The 20,230-nt window shown below is 37.3% G+C and overlaps 1 protein-coding gene across 1 annotated transcript; it reads right to left on the bottom strand.

Annotated features, from left to right (window-relative positions):
* Positions 1-7,178: 7,178 nt before the first annotated feature.
* Positions 7,179-20,014, bottom strand: LOC309387497 (visual pigment-like receptor peropsin; the record flags this gene model as incomplete). Its single annotated transcript, XM_081944000.1, has 6 exons — positions 7,179-7,750; positions 8,630-8,853; positions 9,207-9,311; positions 11,298-11,397; positions 18,211-18,416; positions 19,894-20,014. 6 exons carry the CDS (start codon positions 20,012-20,014, stop codon positions 7,307-7,309), a joined length of 1,200 nt encoding a protein of 399 aa, XP_081800126.1. The 3' UTR covers positions 7,179-7,306.
* Positions 20,015-20,230: the final 216 nt, after the last annotated feature.

Raw genomic sequence — 20,230 nt, 5'->3', positions numbered from 1 at the left:
ATGGGGCTTCTGCCGAGAAACTGCTTGGCAGTGGGCGGTCAAAATGCATAGGGCAATGCCAGCAACAGCTCTGTAGTACTTGCTTCCATGAAGCTGAACAAACCCTCTCTGTAGCGCACACTTTGGAAACTGAAAAAAAAATGCTGATTTTTCTGGATGGAACCTGCTGGAACTGTAGCAGAGAGTTAGCACGACTACCCTTCCAAATAGTCTGTGCAGCCAGAATCTCTAGTGTGACCTATTGGGAGATTAGTAGAAGCGGCTTCCTCCTGATTTCAAGATAGCTACAGCAACTCATAAGAAGCCCCTTTAAGAAACCTATCCTGTCTTGTTTCCTTATACTTCCCAGGAGCTGGCACATCTAACTCTCTGACATTTTTTTCTAACCAAGATGGAAAAAGGATTGCGTTTTCTAAAAAATTATTATAAATAATGAAAGTATTTACCATACTTTTATGAGTACAGTTCTACAATTTGGCTCTCCTGGGGAAAATATTGCCTAAGTCAATCATATACAACTGCTACAAATTTGGGCAGTTTCCAGCAAAGACTGTACATTCATATCTGATGAACTGGTTGAGACTGTCTTAATTAATATTCAGAACAATTGTAAGCAGAACTTGATGGGCGATTCCTCATCCAATTTCGGGCAAGCCAAATACAATTTTGAGGGTATATTTTGACACTTAAAACTCATGGCTTACTTGTAAGTAAATATGATTGTCTAACATTCCCTGCAATTACTTCCAGTGATATGGATTCTTATGTATGGAAAATTATATGCATACTTATGACTTTACCAAATGTATCTCTAATAACATCATATATCATCTATAAATACACTAAACAAATAAGGGGCATTGCACAATTCTCACCTGTTCCATGTCAAACCATTCGCTAAGTATTATATACATGCATGCTTTACTACTATCAAATTCCAAGGGGGCACAAGGATATCACATTTTAGGTAAATTGTCAGTGGTACAACAGTGCAATACTTTTCTAGTGAAGATCTAAAAACTGGGAAGATCTTGGAGGAGTGAGCTAAAGGGAGGGAGGGAAGACAGTTTTGGGAATTCCTGCTCAGAAACACTAAATATAACTTTCTTTCCCATTCTCACACATTTCCCAAGGATTTGCTGCAGAGCAAAAGTCCAGTCTTCACATTCATTTTGGCAAAAGCCTCACTGGGTTTCCCAGATGTTGATGTAATGGTGCTGTTTTAAACTGTATTTTATATTTTTATTTTGATAAATCATCTTGGGAATATTATGCACTAAAAATTCAGCCTATAAATAACTGTGAAACTATGCACTCAAAAATGATCCAGAAATACTAGACATGTTTTCACAGGTTATCCATTTGCAAATCTAACTCAGAAAATATTGACATGGGTTACTAGTTTAAAATATTTGCAGTAGTTTCATAAATGCTATCCAAGATCTGCAATAAAAAAAACTAATGATATGGAAAAGATATGCCAATAGAAGAAAGTATTTGTTTATATCCACACATACATAAAATATTCCCCAGGTTCAAATTCACTTTAAGATGCTTAAAGAAATTGCAACGAATGAAAGTCTTCTTTGAAAGCTTACTTTAAAAATAAGTAGAGCTTGCATATTGGTAATTATGTTGATATACAGTAGTCCTGCTGTATTCTTGGTAACATTATGGGAATAATTTTCATTATCTTCTTCTGATCTTTTACATCGCTGTCTGGTCTGCAATCCTGATGTTTCCTGATTATCTGCCATCAAGAGATTAACCAGATCTGACCCTGTTCTACTTATTCAAGATCAGAAGGTCAGTTTGCTGTGATGTTAAGACATAAAGCCTTCTTAATATGTCCTATTTATGCTGTCTTGGCACTAGCCTCTGGGCAGTGCTTCATCAGATTCTCTGATAGGTCATTCTGATAAAAACACAGTTTAAGTATGAAGGAAGCCTTGGAAGAGCAGGGCAGGACAAGCCCTGTCATTAATAAAAGTGAAGTGGTGCCTCAGAAAGGAGATTTGTGCTACCAATAGCTCTGCAAATTTTAGTCATTTCTTCTTATTTTTTTACTTCTATGTGGTAGAAGAACACTAGTAGGATTGTGTCTTCTTCTCAGATACGAAAGAAATTTGGTTATAGGAATTCTGTACCTTGATTTAAGAATCCGCTATTTGTTTCTTTACCCCGGGCAATCAAAGATCTTGGGTCAATCTACATAACATTGCTTATATCCCAATATTTTCTACTGATGAAAGAAATGTCCTTCTGAGTTCGGCTCCAAGTGGGGAAAAAGACACTGGAGACATGGAGGCTGCTTGGAAAGATGGTTTTAATGGTGGACAGGACCACATGACTTGAGTCCTGAACAGAAAAGGTGATCACATGCTTCAATGTTGGTGGAGAAGAGAAGGGAAGGGGCTTGCTAGGCTTTTTATAACCTGTTCAGTCCCACCTCTCTGTTTCCTGTTCCTGTGTAAGAAATGTATTCTGATTGGTTGTCAGACTCACATGGGCCCATGCAGGGGCAACTCTCTAGGCTGAGTCCAGGTTGGTTGAATTCTCAGAGTTCTCAGATGCCAAGTGGTGAGTTGGGTAAAGAGCCAATATTATCATGCCTTAATCTCATCCCCCTGGAGCTGATGGGGAGAACTCTTTATTATGTAAAGGGCCTGGCTTGGCCTTCTTAATGGCCCATTGACAAAGTGGGTGGAGGCAGGAAGCTACAGGGAGCTATTCTCAATTTAAAACATGTTTCTTCCTTTTCACATCCAGGGAAATATAATATTCTGCCTTTTCAATATTTCCTAGGGTATTTCATTTTTCTGGGAGAGGGCTGGGTGATAACTTCCTACACTACATAATTAGCTGTTCCTTTTTGTACTACGTAGCTTTTCTGATAATTAATTATGAAGTGCTGAAAAAAATTACACACTATTTTGTGTCTTTAAAAGAAGGAACCATGAATGGCCATTTTACTATTGACTATAAAGCAATATGGTAAAAATAATGGAATTATAAACATACTTGAATGAAACATAGATAAAATCTCCAAGTTATGCTTGACACTTGATTACTTCAAGGATGCATGTCTGTTTTGGGCAGCAATATGAAAGTAGTTTGCAATCACCTTTTTTCAGAACATTAGTAGTTGACAGCGTGGCTACCTTTGTCTAAGCCTGGAAACTAAGCAGGGTTGCAGAAAGAATTCTGGAGAATCCTCCAGAAAGTATTAGGGCTATTGACTAAACTGGAAAGTTGAAAAACAAAAACAAAGGATGCCTACTGTATATAGGAATATACAAAGTTTGCAACTCTCTGTGATCAGAAAACACTCTTGAATCTGTCAGGGATTTAATAGAAAGAGTTGCAGAAATATTTATCAAAATAAGTAATGAACTATGGTAATATTCAGACTGTTAGAAAACATTTTAAAGCAGGAGTGTCCAAACTTGAGAACTTTAAGACTTGTGGACTTCAATTCCCAGAATTCTGGGAGTTGAAGTCCACAAGGCTGGCTGGGGAATTCTGGGAGTTGAAGTCCACAAGTCTTAAAGTTCTCAAGTTTGGACACCCCTGTTTTAAAGGAAGCTGATGCAAACTTAGATATTTTCCTGGTTAATACGTGCCAAAGGTATACCTAGGTCCAATTGAACTGAAAATAACAGTTCTAAATAAGCATTCAAACACCAAAACCATAAATCCTCTAAAGCTCTGAGTCAGCATTCCTTTTTCTTATTTTCTACTTCAAACAAAAATTTCATTTTTTAAAAAACCTGACCTTTCTTAATTATTTTCTAATAGCAGTGGGCTTGCTAGGAGAATTTTATACAACCAATTTCTGTGATTACATTGTTGAAGTTGAAGGAATGTCACCGTAGGATTTAGTTTAATTAAAGCCCTACTCTTTGACTGTCTTTGTCTTCCTTGTTTGTTGACTACTGTGAAATGCCATGGCTTAATATGCAGAGGTCAAACAGCAGCCATGCTGTTAAGTTCAAGAAGATCTTTTCAAGAAGTAATTGTTCCAAAGATTATTTCCACCAGGAAATTGAGGCTGACTACTTCTCTACTTCATTCTTAAATATTTTACACTCTGTTTGTTTTATTAATTGGTTGTTTTCCATTATTTCTCTGGGAAAGCCAAACTATCCCACACCTGGTTAGTAAAAGCCTAATGTAATTGTGATAGGTTCAAGGTGATTTTGAGGATAGGAAAAAGCATGAGTGTAGAAATCTGTTCTTCATCCGGAAGCCATCTGAAGTTTTCCCAGGTCATAAGACATCTAAAATGGTTCAAAGATTGATCCACTTTGAAAGAAAAAGTGTACTCAGTCAAAACCTCTTCCAGGAGTTCCAGAATCAACCACATTAGTTCTTTGGACCTGAGAAAAACCAGTGTAGTCCTTCTGTTTCTTCAGTAAGAAGAACAAAATTATCAACTTAGTCTTGATAATTAGTCTTAGTGTTAATACTATAATACAGTATTAAGCAGATTGGCTCTCACAAGTAGGAGTTGTGTTGATCCATATTAACTGCACTTTGTATGTGTTATGGTTGAGAAAAGAAACCCACAGCAAATGTATAACTTGTACTAACTAGTCCCTCCTGCTTTGCTTTCCAAGCAAAGGAAAAGCTATAGAATTAGTGCCCTTGACTCATATGAATCTCCACATATGAAGAAACATACTATTAACTTTTTAAGAGTGAGGGTAATTAAATGCAGAAAAAAGGAGAGAACTGTCCCATTCTCTTCTAAAAATGAATATACCTTCAGTCTGTCTGTGGTTCTTTCTTATTGCCTATACTGTTTATTTATTCTGAAATAGAAATTACAGATGACAATCTTAAAACAAACATACTAAGGAAGGAAAGGAAGGTGGGCCTTTTTTGTAATCATCCCAAAGATAACAAGTAGCAAAATGTAATTTTTGTGAAAACACATGAGGCACCTATCGTCTCCCTACTGAACTGTGTACAGTTCCACTAGTTTGCAAACTGTCACGATGTTAAAAAGTTTGCTAGGCCTGAACTGACATTCAAGGGTTAAACTAAGAAAGCTTTATTGCGCAGGTCATAAAACAAAATGTTATCTGAAAGTGATTTATTGCGCATGCGTTACACATTCCAAAATTCTTTTCTTCTTTGTCCGGCTGCCAAGCAGAGCTGGCAGACGAAGCTTTCATTATCAAAATGTAACAATTAGTTTATTTTACTTTTATTTACTTTTATTAAAGTTTGTTTATTAATTAGAATACTTGTCAAAGACTTTTATTTTATTTTTTAATATCTCAAAAGATATGCGGAAGGGAATCAGCCCGATCCATTGATCTCAGATTTCAGGCGTTTTTTCCCCTGACACAAACTACTAGTAGTTTCTCTCCCTTGCCCACTCACTAAATAGTCAAAGGAACAATATTATATCTTGGAGACATACATATGCACAAAAAGAAAAAAGAGTTAAGAATATAGACCAATGTCAGATGTTTTCCATTTGCTGATTGACAGGGTTTACACACCATTTTTATATTATGTGAATCTAGCTGTGGCTTTTATAAAGTATTATAACGGTTGACAGAGATCCATTAGCCCAGGGGTGTCAAACTGGCGGCCTGTGGGCCAGATGCGTCATGCGCAGGCCACACCCACCTTAGTTCCATGAATGGGAAAAATGTCACGGAATGTCATGTGACAGCAATGTAAAATGCTAAGTTTGACAACTGTGCACTAGCCCAATAATTAATGCTACACAGCTGTCATAACATTATTTGTATGAAATTTCTACTAACTGAAGTTAAATTGTGTAACCATGCTGAGAATGCAATATCCCAAATTTCAGTTCTTCCACCAAAATGTGAATTTTGCTTTAATGTCATTCATATTATTATAACATGCTGCAATCAACTTAAGGTTTTCTTGTGGTTGTTTCTTTCTTTTTGTATTATAAACAATATCACCCTCTATGGAGATGGGTGCTTCAATTAAATGAACCCAAACATTTCATTATATATAAGTATCATATTCTCAGACTATTTATTGACTTCCAATTTCCTGCCAGCTTTCCCATTGTCTTGCTTGTGGAAGCTGGCAGGGAGTTCCAGAAATGGGACTGTTGCAACAATCATGCTTTTGCAAATAAAACTGGTCTAAACATCTTCAGAAACTTTGATTCCCCTGGAGTAATGGGCCCTAAATTAGTACTCCTTCTTTAAATTAGTGGATTTTAGGATTCAAAAATTGTTGCAGCAATTGGGCTAACATGGTACAGACAGACAAACACAATGAAAATTTTAATAGTGTATAGTAAATTTAATAATATATTAAAAAGGCAGTATAATAATAACAACAACCATATGGAATAATAGTTGTATTTCTAGAATAGTTAGGAAAAAACCTTTTCTCCTTTCCTTTAAATTGGCTAATTTAGCTATTTTCTTCAGCATTACCTAAAATATATAAACTAGCTTTTGCTTGTAATCTATATTCAGCTTTGATTAAGGAATCAAGACTGCCAGCCCTAGGGCTGGCTAATAATGGCTTGATTTTTTTTACAGCAGTCTCCATAGAAGTTAGCATATTTAGTAAGAATATTAATTATTTTCCACCCTCTGGTGGCTGAATGTAGAGCCACATTCAAATGCTGTTGTTGGCAAAGTTTTCCTAATTATCAAAGCAATATTGCGCTTTGGTGAAGCAAACAAAGCAACACGGGATTACAAGCAAGGAATAAAAAGGCAGAAAAATGTAAGTTCTAATTTCTAAGACTGGGGAGGGGAAATTGTAATTTTTGTTAAACCTGCCAGAGAATAAGCATTGTGCAAGAATATCTTTCGCCAGCAATCTTCCAGCACTAGAAGGGAAATAAATACCATTCATGTTAAGTCTCTGCTGCTTTACTTCATATGTAGCCACTTACCAAGAAAATGTTATCAGTCTTGTCTCAAAAGTGTTTTTTCAAGAAGCAACTGGACCTTCTGGTTTTCTTTGAAGTTGTTTTACTTTTCATGCAAGAAGGTTCTTCAGTTTCTTCAGAGCTGAAGAAGCTTCTTGGATGAGAAGCAAAATGTCTTCACAGAAAAACCGGAAAGTCAAGTTGCCTCTTGAAAAAGCACCTTTGGGACAACCATGACCTGGATGACTGAGAAGCTCCATAGACATTATCAGTCTTATGATTTCATTCTTACTTTCATATCTCTTAACTTTGTTTATAATCAAATGGGCTTTCATATGACATAGTGGAGACAGAGAAAGGACACTCAAAGAAATCCATATTCTGTTGTTGCATTAATTAGATGTCCATCATTGCTCGTGTTTACAGTCGATCACATTCAAAGTCAGGATTTGAGGGCAAATCATCAAAAGCAACCAAACCCTCTTCTCTATTTACTGGAGGAGGTGTATTAGAATGACTCCCCTTCTCTGAATCAAAATGCAGGGTGGGCTGTGCATTTATTGCCTTCTTCTCCTCTCCACGAGATGCGGAGTTGTCCATTTTCTGCTTGATGATCTTGAACTGTTTGAGCTTTACAGGGTCCTTGATTTCTTTGGCAAAGTGGAAAAAGATGGAGATATCTTTTCGGAATTTGGAGCTCATCCCAAAGTAGATGATAGGATTATAAAAGCTGGCAGATTTTGCAAAAAGGCTGGCAAAGATGCTGGTTAAGTTGGGGACGGTGTAACCACAGGCAGACCACATGGAAATGACAGCATATGGGGACCAGGCAGCAATAAAACATGTGCAGACAACAAGGGAGATCTAGATGAGAGAAAACGGAAGAATGAGACTTGCTGGTTTCCTTTTCCATGCCCAACAGCTTCGTTAATTTAGATTTACTGAACTTTATGTCAGAAACCAACAATTGGAAGAGGGGGCAGCATTGCTGCCTGCTAAGCTTTGAGGTCCTAAGCCAGACTGTACTTGGCTTTAGCCTAAAGATTGTCCTCTCAAAAGCCATGCTCTTCATAGTTTGCCTTGTCATTTTGCTTGTGCACTTGCACAGCAGTGGGGTCAAAGAAAAGTCAAGTTGGTTGCTGCAGCCCCCTGATAGAAGCCCTGCTCCTTTTTCACAATCATTGCACATCCAACACATTAAAAAAAGGAACAAGGCTTGATTCATGCAGTTGTAGCTGCCATCTTGTCTTTCTTGACCCACATGATCAACCCTGTTATTCACAATATCAGAACATATAATTTAGAGAGTCTTTTATGACCTACTCTTGAGCTGCATTTAAGCATAATATGAATTTTATTTTGGAGGATTTAGCCTTTCAAATTGGTTTTGGTAAGAGAGAGACCTTTTTGTAATGGTTCCATGCATTTATCCTAAAAGCCTCTTCGGCTTGGTTTCTTATCCGAAGTGTGAGTTTAAATATACTGTAAATCAATTAATAAATCAATGTCATGATTCTCTATTTATATCTGTCCTATTGCCTTATGCTGCCTTGTTGTGGATGAGAAGAGAGAAAGAAAATAACATATGGGAAAAGTACCCATATCTGGGCTGCAAAGATCCCAACTGACCATTGAATAGCAGCAGAGATTTGTCCATCATATCTATGCTGAGCAGATATGATAGCTATCACAATGGAGTTTTTGCAATGTTGTTTTAGCAAGAGAAAAATGGCCAGACCTTACCCTGGTAACGCTTTGTTCCATCCTCCGCTGCCTATCCGTTGGGTCACCCATTCCACTTAATGCATGGCTTGACTTAACTGTATTGATGATGGATGTGTATGAGAAAACCATGACTATCACAGGCACAAAGAAACAGCAGATGAACACTGACACAATGTAGGACTTATATGTGGTTGAGGAATTGGCTTTTGCCCAGTCGATTTCACATGTTCCATACATCCGGTCTAGGAAGCAGGAGAACTTGATTCATTGTACAGTTTTTAAATTAGGTTATTTTTAACTTTTGCATTTTATAAAGCTACTCTGCTGGGGAGGTGGGGCGGGGCAGGGTTGTTTACTAGAGGGAAAGGTTAGAATGTATTAAGGCATGACAAAGAGGACAGTGAAATGTATATTGGGAAGTCAAGGAACTTTCTATTGGGAAGACTATGATATTTTTTACCATAATGACTTCCTCCCTCCCTCCTTCCTTCCCTCCCTCCCTTTCTTCCTTCTTTCAATTCAGAAGTGATAGCTGATTTGGTAGCAGCATTATCAAAGGTAGCGATACTTGGACATGCAAAATAATTTGAATTACCTGTATAGCTCCCCCATCCCAAGAGTGGGGCCAGTGACCAGAAGAAAGCTGTTGTCCAGATAAGAAAAATAGCAAAGGAGACACTGCTTGGGCTGATACAATATACTGAAATAAAAACCAGAAATGGGTTTTTAATACTTTCACAATAATATAATAATAAAGAACCACTTTCCTGAGAGTAATTCCCACTGATTTGTATAATAAGGCCATCCACATAAGCAATGTGCACAATTACTATTGTGCACTCATAAATTTATGATTGAAGAACAGGTGGCAGGTGTGGCCAGTGTACCACTAGGGCCTTGTAGTGTCTGCTCTTAGATCAGTCCAGGACATGCCCCAGTCAATTCATAGATGCTGAGTTTGCAAACTGCCCTGCAGTTGGAAGATACAACTCATCTAGAAGACAGTGACATGGGCAGCAATGGACATGCCATAGGATGCCCATGTAACACCATTTCTTTGTTAGTTACATTGGTAAGCTACATTGCTTCCTGGTGCAATTTAAGGGGCTGGTTGCCACCTATAAAGCCTTCATGGCAAAGGGCAGTGATGCCTAACCTTTTTTTAAAGGCGTGCCAAAATTGTGTGTGCGCATGCTATCGCCTGTGTATGCCCCACCCACCTGCGCATCTACAGGCAACTACCCCCTACGTGGGGGGGGATTTTTGCCCTCCCCAGACTGGAGGTTTTTCTGAAGCCGGGGGAGGGTGAAAACGCCCCCCCCGGGCCCCCGGAGGCCCTCCGGAATGTTGGAAATGAACCATTTCCTAACTTCCAGTTGGCCCACTGGGCCTGTTTTTCACCCTCCCCAGGCTTCAGGAAAGCATCCGGAGCCTGGGGAGGGCAAAAAAAGAGACCCAACAGGCCAATAGGAAGTTCAGGAATGAACTTACAGTTGGCCCATTTGGGCCTGTTTTTTACTTACTCTAGGCTCCTGAAGCCTGGGGAGGGCAAAAATGGGCTCCCCTAGCCCTCTGGAAGGCCGAAAATCAGCTGGCTGATGCACGCATGCATGCCGGATTTGAGGGCTGCTTTGCTGGCAAATATGGCTCCGTGTGCGACCTATGGGACTCGTGCCATAGGTTCGCCATCACAGGCATAGGGCATTATTATTTGAGGGACAGCTTATTGCTAATAGTCCTGCCTGCCGAGTAAGGCAGAATGGGCGCTTTCCGGGTCCACTTGATAATATTATCGATTAGGACTTGTGTTCTTTTTTCTCAATGTTTGCTCTTTGGCGAGAATTCCCCTTGAGATCTGAAATGGCTCCAGTTTTGCTGTTCAGAAAGTCTTGAAAGCCTGCCTATTCTCTTAGGCCTTGAGGGAGACTCTGCAGGGATTTTGCTTTGTTTGTATAGTTTTTCTGGATGCGTGTGATTTATTTTATTGTTTCTTGTTTAAAAGTATAAGACACTTGGAATAATTTGGAGTGGGCAGCCTCTAAATTGTATACATGTACTGTATATAAACAAAGACATGTAATAAAAATCTGTGGTTTTGTCCTGAATTGGTGAAAACAATGAGCATATTCATTAGTAAATGTAATATAAATTAATTGAAAGAAGTCTTCTCCAACCTAATAGCTCAGGTATGCTGGATGCCAGTGCAGATTGTCCTCGACGTATGACCACAATTGAGCCCCAAACTTCAGTTGCTAAGTGAAACATTTGTTAACTGAGTTTTGCCCCATTTTATGACATTTCTTGCCACAGTTAAGTGAATCTCTCCAGTTATTAAATTAGTGACATGGTGGTTAAGTGAACCTGGCTTCCCCATTGACTTGAAGGTTGCAAAATGTGATCACCTGACCCCAGGATACTGCAACCATCATAAGGATGAGTCAGTTATCGAGCATCTGAATTTTGATCATGTGACCATGGGGAAGCTGCAACAATTTTAGGTGTGAAAAACGGTCACAAGTCACTTTTGTTAGTTCCGTTGTAACTTTGAACTGTCACTAAACAAAGCCTTCAGACCAAAGTATTTGAACAACAGTCTATAAATATATATAAATTCTGATTTTCTTAAAAACTTATTATAATAGTGCAAATCTAGTTGATTGAACTTTATATTTCCTAAATCTCTTACCTCTGTTGGGATGGCACCCTTTTATATAGCGAGTTACACTAATCACCGTGAGTGTATTAATACTGGCAAGGCCAAACAGCAATGTCAGAAATCCATCAATCTAAATAAATACATAAATGTATAGATTAGAGTAATGCTTTCAACTTCAGCAACTTTAAGACATATGGATCTAAACTCCCAAAATTCTCCAGCCAAGGAATTCTGGGAGTTGAATTACATACTGTATGTCTTAAAGTTGATGAGGCTAAGAAATGCTGGATTAGTGGCACCTCTTGGTTTTAGAATACCAAGAGAAATAGTAAATATTCCAGGATGTATCAATGTAATATTGTTTCATCACGGGCAAACAATAGATACAAACTCAAGGTTAATCACTCCAAATTTGATTGCAGAAAATATGACTTCAGCAACAGAGTGGTTAACACCTGGAATATTCTACCTGACTCCGTTGTTACATCCCCAAACCCCCACAGCTTCAACCTCAAACTTCTCCCATGGACCTCACCCCATTCCTAAGAGGTCCGTAAGGGGGCATACATAAGTGCACCAGCGTGCCTACCATCCCTGTCCTACTGTCCCCATTTATTTGTATCCATTTCCTTTGTTCATGTCCATGTTTATACTTATACCTGTTATCTTGTACATGTTTGACAAACTAAATAAAAAAGAATAATAATAAAACAAAATCAAGCATACAATGTGAATGTGTTAAATGAAGAAGTAACTCTCTTGAGTTGTACAAAAGGAGAAAAGCAGATTTTTTTTTACACTGATATGGAAAAGGATCATGAAACAGCCAAAGTTAAGCAGTTATAATTGCTGTTGTGTAGGAGAAGAACAACCAGAGCCAGGGGGCAGGGATGAGTGAGTCATCAACTAGAGTTGTTACATTCCCACAAACTGTCTAAGTTCAACTGCTCTTAAATCCCGTTGACCCTTATCTAGAGCCAATTTAGCACTGAACGTTAATTTACTAGATTATTTGCATACTCTTGAACAATAAATCTTCTTGCCTGCAATTTAACATATGATCCTGATTCTTTGCTCCTGACATGTTCCTTGCTATAGACAAAAGCTACTTACAGGAACTTTGAAATGCAAATTCTGGATGGAGCACAGTCAGAAGAATTAGAAACTGGGGAAAAATAGTCATACTTGCTTCTTTAACTTGAAGGAAAGTGGGATATGCACTATAGTTAATTTGAACTGTAATATGGAATTATGTATAGAGGAGGTACTAATAAGATTATTGATTCAGTGAGGTATAATTAATTATGAGGTAGTTTATTAAACAAAGTGGATGGTTTAAGAACAAATTAATAGAATAAGAACTGATCTACATCAGCGGTCCCCAACCTTTGTAGCTTGGTGGCCTGGCTGTGGGGGGGGGAGGGGATTTGGGTCATGCGAGTGTTGAACCCTTGCACTAGTGATGGGCCAGTGTGCATGCACCCAGTTTAACTTACATGAGCTGTGGGTCAATTCCAAATAGCCCAGAGTGGACCCCTGATCTAAGTGATCTGGAGTACTGTCCAACTTCATTTTGAATTTATTTTGTCTTCTTGGGAATGTTCATTCCAGAAATTAATTTAAAATGATGATTATATAAATAGATATTAAGAAATGCAGATTTCTATTCAAATTATTGTCCTTTTTATGTTTATTTTTCCCATAGTTCACATCTGTTTTGGGGAAATGCAAAAATACTTTCCTTTCAGAACTTACATCATCTGATTCAAGATCTCAATTCAAGTTTCTACCTTAGAAAACACTAAATGAATTTACTTCAGGTAAAAAAGCACAAGAGGTTGACTTTGAGCCAACTTCTAACTTTTTGCATGGTTATTGTCACCCGGCAACATGGTTGGCTTAATCAATGTTTACTGGGATCATACTGCACACACTGAGCCTTAAAGCATGCCTTACGGTCCACAGGGTTTGTCCAATGCTTGAGATCACACAACTTGTAGACTCAAAACCAAAGAATGCAAACAAACGTAGGTTAGCTAATATAATTACTGACTGGGGAAAAAGAATGCAGTCAGTGGGCAGAAGGAATTTGATGTTCTTGAAATTGTACCAAGAACAAATCTTACTCTTCAAATATCAAGTAGCATTATTGGATTTAACATCTCCTAATTGTGGTTGGAATAGTTTTTCTATTTAGTGAAGTTTTCTATTCAATGAAGAAAAATGAAAGTAATGATTGACTATTTTGTACAAGAATGTACATCAAGAATGTTTAGCTAATTTCATTATTGACCGCCTTGGCTTTTCATTTTTGTGATTTGAAAATATTAACAGATTGGCAGTTTTATACTAAGAGTGCTCTTTCTATAATATAAGGATTCATTAATTTTTACCTTATGTATTGCCTGAATGTTAAGCAAAGCAACCCATACAATCATCATATTGTATTTATGCAAGTTTCTTCTTGTGCTTTTTGCATTAGTACCACAATCCTATGTACTCAGAACTCAAGTCCAGTGTGTTTCCTCTCAGGATAAAGTGAACAAGATTATACCCAAAGTCAGAATTGCTTGGAAATAATTTCCATTGTACTCCACAGCAATTATTTTCAAGTAAACATTAATGGGATCAGATTGTCAAATGATTAAAAAGAAAATTTCATAAGAATGCTTGATGAAAGTTGATCTTTTATTCTGTCTCTCTATCATAGTCTTGCTCCTGTGCTTTTAACAGTACCCTAAAACACAAGAACACAGACTTGTGTATACTTTTGCAGGATGCAATCCAATCTGATTCAGATAAAAAGAGATAATAATGTTATATAAACTTTGCCTTTAAAGTCCTAGGTTTAACCTGAACTCCCACCTGACTTAAATGTTGGCATATGGATCCCAAGAGACAAGTTGATGGGGTGGGTGAAGGCATGAGGCCAGAAATTTCCTTAGGCACAAAGGCTGCTGAATGAACTTGGGCCAGTCTCTTTTTCTTAGGAAGCAAGCAATGGCAAACCATTTCTGAAAAAGCTTTTACAAAAAATATGCAGGGACTTGTCCAAAGAATCAAATATGACTGATTGAAATGAAAAAAAAATATGGAAGATGAAAAATACTGAACTAGATAGATAGATAGATGGATGGATGGATGGATGGATGGATGGATGGATGGATGGATGGATGGATGGATGGATGGATGGATAGATAGATAGATAGATAGATAGATAGATAGATAGATAGATAGATAGAGTTATGAATGCTCTTTGAACTAATGCGAAAAAGTTATGTCTTACCATACATTATTCATGACAATTTCTGATGGCATGACTGATAATTTTATCTATTCAGATGTAAGCTCGTGGAGGTTAGGAGGTAATTTACTGTAAAACACATAAGATTGCAGTTTTGGTCACTAAATGAATAATTAATTTCTATAGTAGCTCCCTTTAGAAATTGTTAAAATCTTATATGTTCAGTGTTTCTACCATTATTGCCTGTACCAATGTTATCTTCACTAGCATTTACATCAATGAGCACAAGTGAAATGTACATCAAATAGAACATCGTTTTTGAGGGTAAGCCTTTCTATATTTAATTGCTAGAGTTAGCATTTACCAGGGATGCTTTCAGAAAATATGCTTTAAACTGAGATTTGATGGTTTGCAAAATATTTGTTTCTCAGATAAGGTCAGACTGAGTTTCAGCCTGTTCCTTTGCATTTGACTTTATATTGCACATTGGCAGAGCAAACTGTGTTTTGTTGCAAATATCACACCAATAAATGAATTGTTGTTTGAGTTGATCAAAACCAGTTTGGCTCCACTGGCAACAGTACCTTAGAGCTATTCCTGAGCTTGGACAGCCATGAAAATCTTTTTGAAGTTATTGGTAGGAAGAAATATATTTTATGATCAAATTCAATGAATTAGATATCAACATAATATGATGATGTTTAGCCCTCAGACGGCAATAAACAATTTGGCCCTCCCAACTTGTCTTTTTAGGAGATCATAAACCACTAGGTCACATATTCCTAGTGATTCAACTACAGAAGTAAGTAACCCTCCAGATCTTTGACATTTTCCCTGTGAATTTGATAAATGTTTTTGCTTCATTTAGATATATGTTTATATAATCTCCCAAAACCGTTCCTTTTGAAAGAAATACATTACAGGTATTAACTTTATTCTGAGACAAGATTTTAATATTTTCAGTTGCTCTTTTGAACTATTGTCATGGGATAAAGAAAATACATTTGCAATGTTATAGCTAAAATATTTATTTTAGGGAATAGATAGGAAGGACAAACCTATGGTCTCAATTACTTGATCGTCTACAGTCTTGATGTTATTAGCATATGGCTATATTAATGGATTATTTAATTAGCTTAGATGTGGATTATTATAATGATATGTAGTAATAAAATGTGTCTATAAGAGAAAAGTATTATGTCATTCAATGTTACAGATGTAACAATGTCTCTTTATGTTCAGAAACCATGAAAGAATCCATGGCAGCAGTACTACACAACACACCTGACCCAGCCAAATACAGTAAGATTGAAATACCTGGTGAAATGGACCTCATTAACCTATGTTTCATCACCTAATTTCAGTTTAATGGACAAATATATCAACAAAACAGAAATAATCATCTAACACAAGAAAATTGTCATACATCAAAAACATCTCAGAAACAACCAATAGACCATTACAACCACATGCCATCACTGTGGCAGAAAAACCAACTAAAGCCCTCCAAAACATCTTAAGTAAACCAAATGACCCAGGAGCCCAAGATGGGGGAAAAAGGTGTCATCTGCAACATACAGTAGAAGGACCATAGCAACCATTCTGTAAGACAGACACACAGAAGATGTCACGCAGAGCACATCCATGAGCATTCACTAACAGTCAGAAGATGTGGTGAAAAAACACCTTAATCTCATAACAGATGGACAGACTTAACCATAGTTTCAACTGAGAAATTATGAGCATACTAAACCAAGCTAAATCCAAAACAGAGAATTCCTAAAAGCTTGTCTTTCAGACAAATATGCCATCAATCTATACATAGACATAAACCATATTTTTCCACCATTCAAAAGAAACAACACAAAACCTAAGAAAGAAACAAAAGAACACATCCTCTCCATCAACCAAATAATCCGGAATTAACACCACAAAAACAATCAAGCAGAAAAGGCTATCCTAATCAAGGAACTACCAAGAAGAAAACCACATACCCACCAAAACTGGAAAGGCATACTACTATATATAATCAGGCAACAAACCCAGCTGTCACTAGCAGTGATGATGTTACCTGATTTCTCTCTCCATCTCTCTTTCTTTCCCCTGCATGTTTGTTTCTTTTTTACATCAAGCATTTTCAGGGAGACAGTTCACAAGCACAATGGGCCTTTAACACATTACAATTGTTAATTGGATTGGTATGTGATCTATCTCCCATGTAACCTGCATCTGCATAACTAACTTGTATTATTCTCCCTTCCTCCCCTGCACCTCACCTCAATTTAAATCCTATATCAGTTTAGCCATTCTATGCATCTGATGGAGTGAGCTGTAGCTCATGAAAGCTTATGCCTTTTAATAAAACTGGTTATAAAACGGCAACTATATTCCAGATGTTTTGTTACTTTAGATTAACATGGCTCCCCTCCTACAGTATTCAACACTGACCACAGGCAAAATATATTTTACATATTTAAGGTCATCTTGTGTATGCCATGCTTTGCGTTGCGTTGCGTTGCGTTGCGTTGCGTTGCGTTGCTTTGCTTTGCTTTGCTTTGCTTTGCTATGCTATGCTATGCATGTGTATGTGCATGTGCACACATGTATGTTTTTCTGCAATATATTTTCCTTGCTTTCTATATTGGACCTCTCAGGAAAATCCGATAGCATACTATAACTATAGTTTGTAAAAGGTGCTCATGCTTTCAATTTCCTTGCTGCAGCTTTAAAACATTTAAAAAATAGAATGTTATGTGCTTAGCAAAGGTTTGATTTATAAAGTCAAATGTTCCAGACAAAATGATACCAAAGGAAACATTCGCAGGAGAAGGATTTGACAATTCCATGCCCAAGATTAAGTGGCAGGCAACATACCCTTCTGCATTAAGAAATGTCAGCAAAATGATTTCTCAACTGCAAAATGGGGAGAAGTCTCCATATGTTCTACTTAAGACTCTGCAATATAATTGAGTCCATTTAAATTCAATATTTATGTAATCTGAGTAACAGTTTTGTATGAAATTTTTAAAAATGAAATATTTGTTTTAGCATCTTAAGATAAACAGGGTGTAAGAATGATATGTATTACTTAATGAAGTCTATTATATATAAGTGTATGTGTGTGTTTGTGTTGGGGATGTGGGCTTCCCTTGCTTTATTCTAGGGTTATATTTCCTGAAAACTTCACATAAAGCAAAGTTTAAAGTTGCAATCATGTGAGTCTTGCTGAATGACCTGCAAAGTCCTCATTTAATAATGGCTACTGATACTGCTGGAACTGCCATTGCTAAGTGGCACTCATATGGGTTTTGTCCTATGGCCATGTCACTCAACAATAGTTTCTGGTCCCAATTAGTATCATTAAATAAGGACTACCTGTATTTTAGAAGTAGATGGTAGATATATAGACAATATGACAGGAGAAATGTGAAAATAAAGTTTCATGGTTGCTTAGGCAATGACTCTGTGACTTGTTTTACTTGTGTCTAAACACTAGATAGTTGAAATAATGTTATTATTATCCCTACATGAGTTGCAAAAAAATGGACAAGAGACTATAAAAAAGAGGCAGGGATTTGATTTCATAGGCTCTGCCATTTTAAATTCTGACAATCCCTGGCTGATGCTCTTAACAGTAGGTTTCATATTGTGTGATGTTTATTTTCCACAATTGCAGATTAGATCAAGTGAACTGCTTACCTGACAGGTCCATATTGATGTAACAAGAAAGCCATCATCTCGGAACACATTGAAAATGTCAATGATTCCACGGGAATAACCAAAGATAGCAATGCTGCCATCAGACACAGCCAGATTAAATGTCAAATAATCCGTAGGTTGAAGAACAGCTCGTTGTTTATATAATACAAAAATTACAATGCTATTCCCAATCCAAGACATCCAACCTGGAATATAAAATAAAATAAAATATTTGAAACTGCATTCATATAAACCAAGGCAAATTCTGATCCAGGGACTACATGAAGAATTTCCTATTTGGGTGCTATTTGTAGAATTACATCTCCCCAAAATGTATATTGCACTTGCTCTAAAGGAAAGTTTAAGTTCATATCAAAAGAATATGAAGGTAGTAACAGAATAACAGAGTTGAAAAGGACCTTGGAGAGCTTCTAGTCCAACCCCATGGTCAAGCAGGAGATCTTATGCCATTTCAGACAATTGGCTGTCTAGTCTCTTCTTAAAAGCTTCCAGTGTAAAAGACTATAAAAGACAATCCATTATATGCCTCCTCTTCTTGAACATTTTGTAATACTTTAAAAGGAACATCAATCAAAATACCTCTTTTAGATTATTAGGCCTCTCATACCTGGGAGCAGAAGACATTTCAGAAATATTGGGCTCATCAAAGTTAACAGGGATAGCATTTTGCGCTATTATGATTTTCTTTATAGAATTTCAAATTGCTGAATAGCTACATAACCCAATAAAAGAATAAAAGGAAATACACACACAACTTATGCAACAATTTGAATATAATGATAAATACAAAGCAAACATATATACAAAAATAATAAAATAATACATGTAAAATATAACCATGAACAGAAAGTGGGCCTCTTGCCCATTATGTAGGCCAAGTAAGAGGATCAAAATATTTGCAGACTGATTCTGTAAATATCCAGAGTGGGACAATTGGCCCCAGCCACTTGAGCCTGCTGGCTTCATCTGACCAACTCCCCCACTCCAGCCAACCCATTGTGGCCATCCCTCCCCTACCACTCTTTCCCTGCCACTCCACATGCTCTTAAAACACAGCAGTGATTGGAACTCTTTGGTAACAGTTGCCTAGACTTTCTTCAATGGATACTTCCTTATAGGAGTTTTCTGAGCTTGCCTGATTGGTTCCAGTTCTGTCTGACAGTTGAAGCCAGGCAAAATTAATTCCTCTAGGAAACTTACCATCTGCCTCTATCTGTGCAACACAGCAAAAACAGCTGGAGTTTTGAACACATGGCCCAGCAGTCAACTTCAGTCTTTTGACATCCCTCTCAGATAATCTTGAGAAGATTATAAGTAAGAATTCTTGAGAAACAATAGACTAGAACTAGCACTCTTGCAAATGGCTTGAGAAAAGATTGCATCAACCAACTTATTTTTGGAAAGAAAAATATTTGCAACTCAAACTTCATCAGTTTCTAGTCCAATTTACCTGAATAGCATACTGGATTGATAATCTTGTCCTCCTCTCCCACCTGTCCAAATTCTTGTTTACTTTAAAATAAACATATATTATTGTTCTGCTCTCCTAACAATTGCATAAGAAAAGAGAATGGACTCCTATTCTTTAATGTAGTGGTCTATTTTAAACTTTTCCTATAGGTTTTATTTCATAAAGCGAAGAAACATCATAACCATACATACCCAAAGCGAGCAGATAAAAGCCAATTACAGTTTCTCCTTGTTCAGAGATTGGGTGGTCTTTGTTTAAAAAAGTAAGATTGTTGTTTCTCCAGGGGGCCTGACCAGAAATCTGAAAAGACATCTTCAGGTTTCCCAGAACCCAGAACTTGCTGTTTCCCACCACTCCAAGATAAGCGACACAGAAGGAAGCTGAGCTTTATCTATTTCAAACCTCTGCTCTATATTCTTCAGAGACAAGCCTGGAGACTGGTAGCAAAGGGGAAGCTAAGGCTAAGAGTAGGAGCTTTGCTGTCTGCTGCATGTGCTAATCCTGTCTATTAATACCCAGGAATCGCCA

Source organism: Natrix helvetica (genome assembly GCF_964273705.1).
Source record: "Natrix helvetica genome assembly, chromosome: 2".
NCBI lineage: Eukaryota > Metazoa > Chordata > Lepidosauria > Squamata > Natricidae > Natrix > Natrix helvetica.
This window is presented reverse-complemented; position numbering and strand designations above follow the sequence as displayed.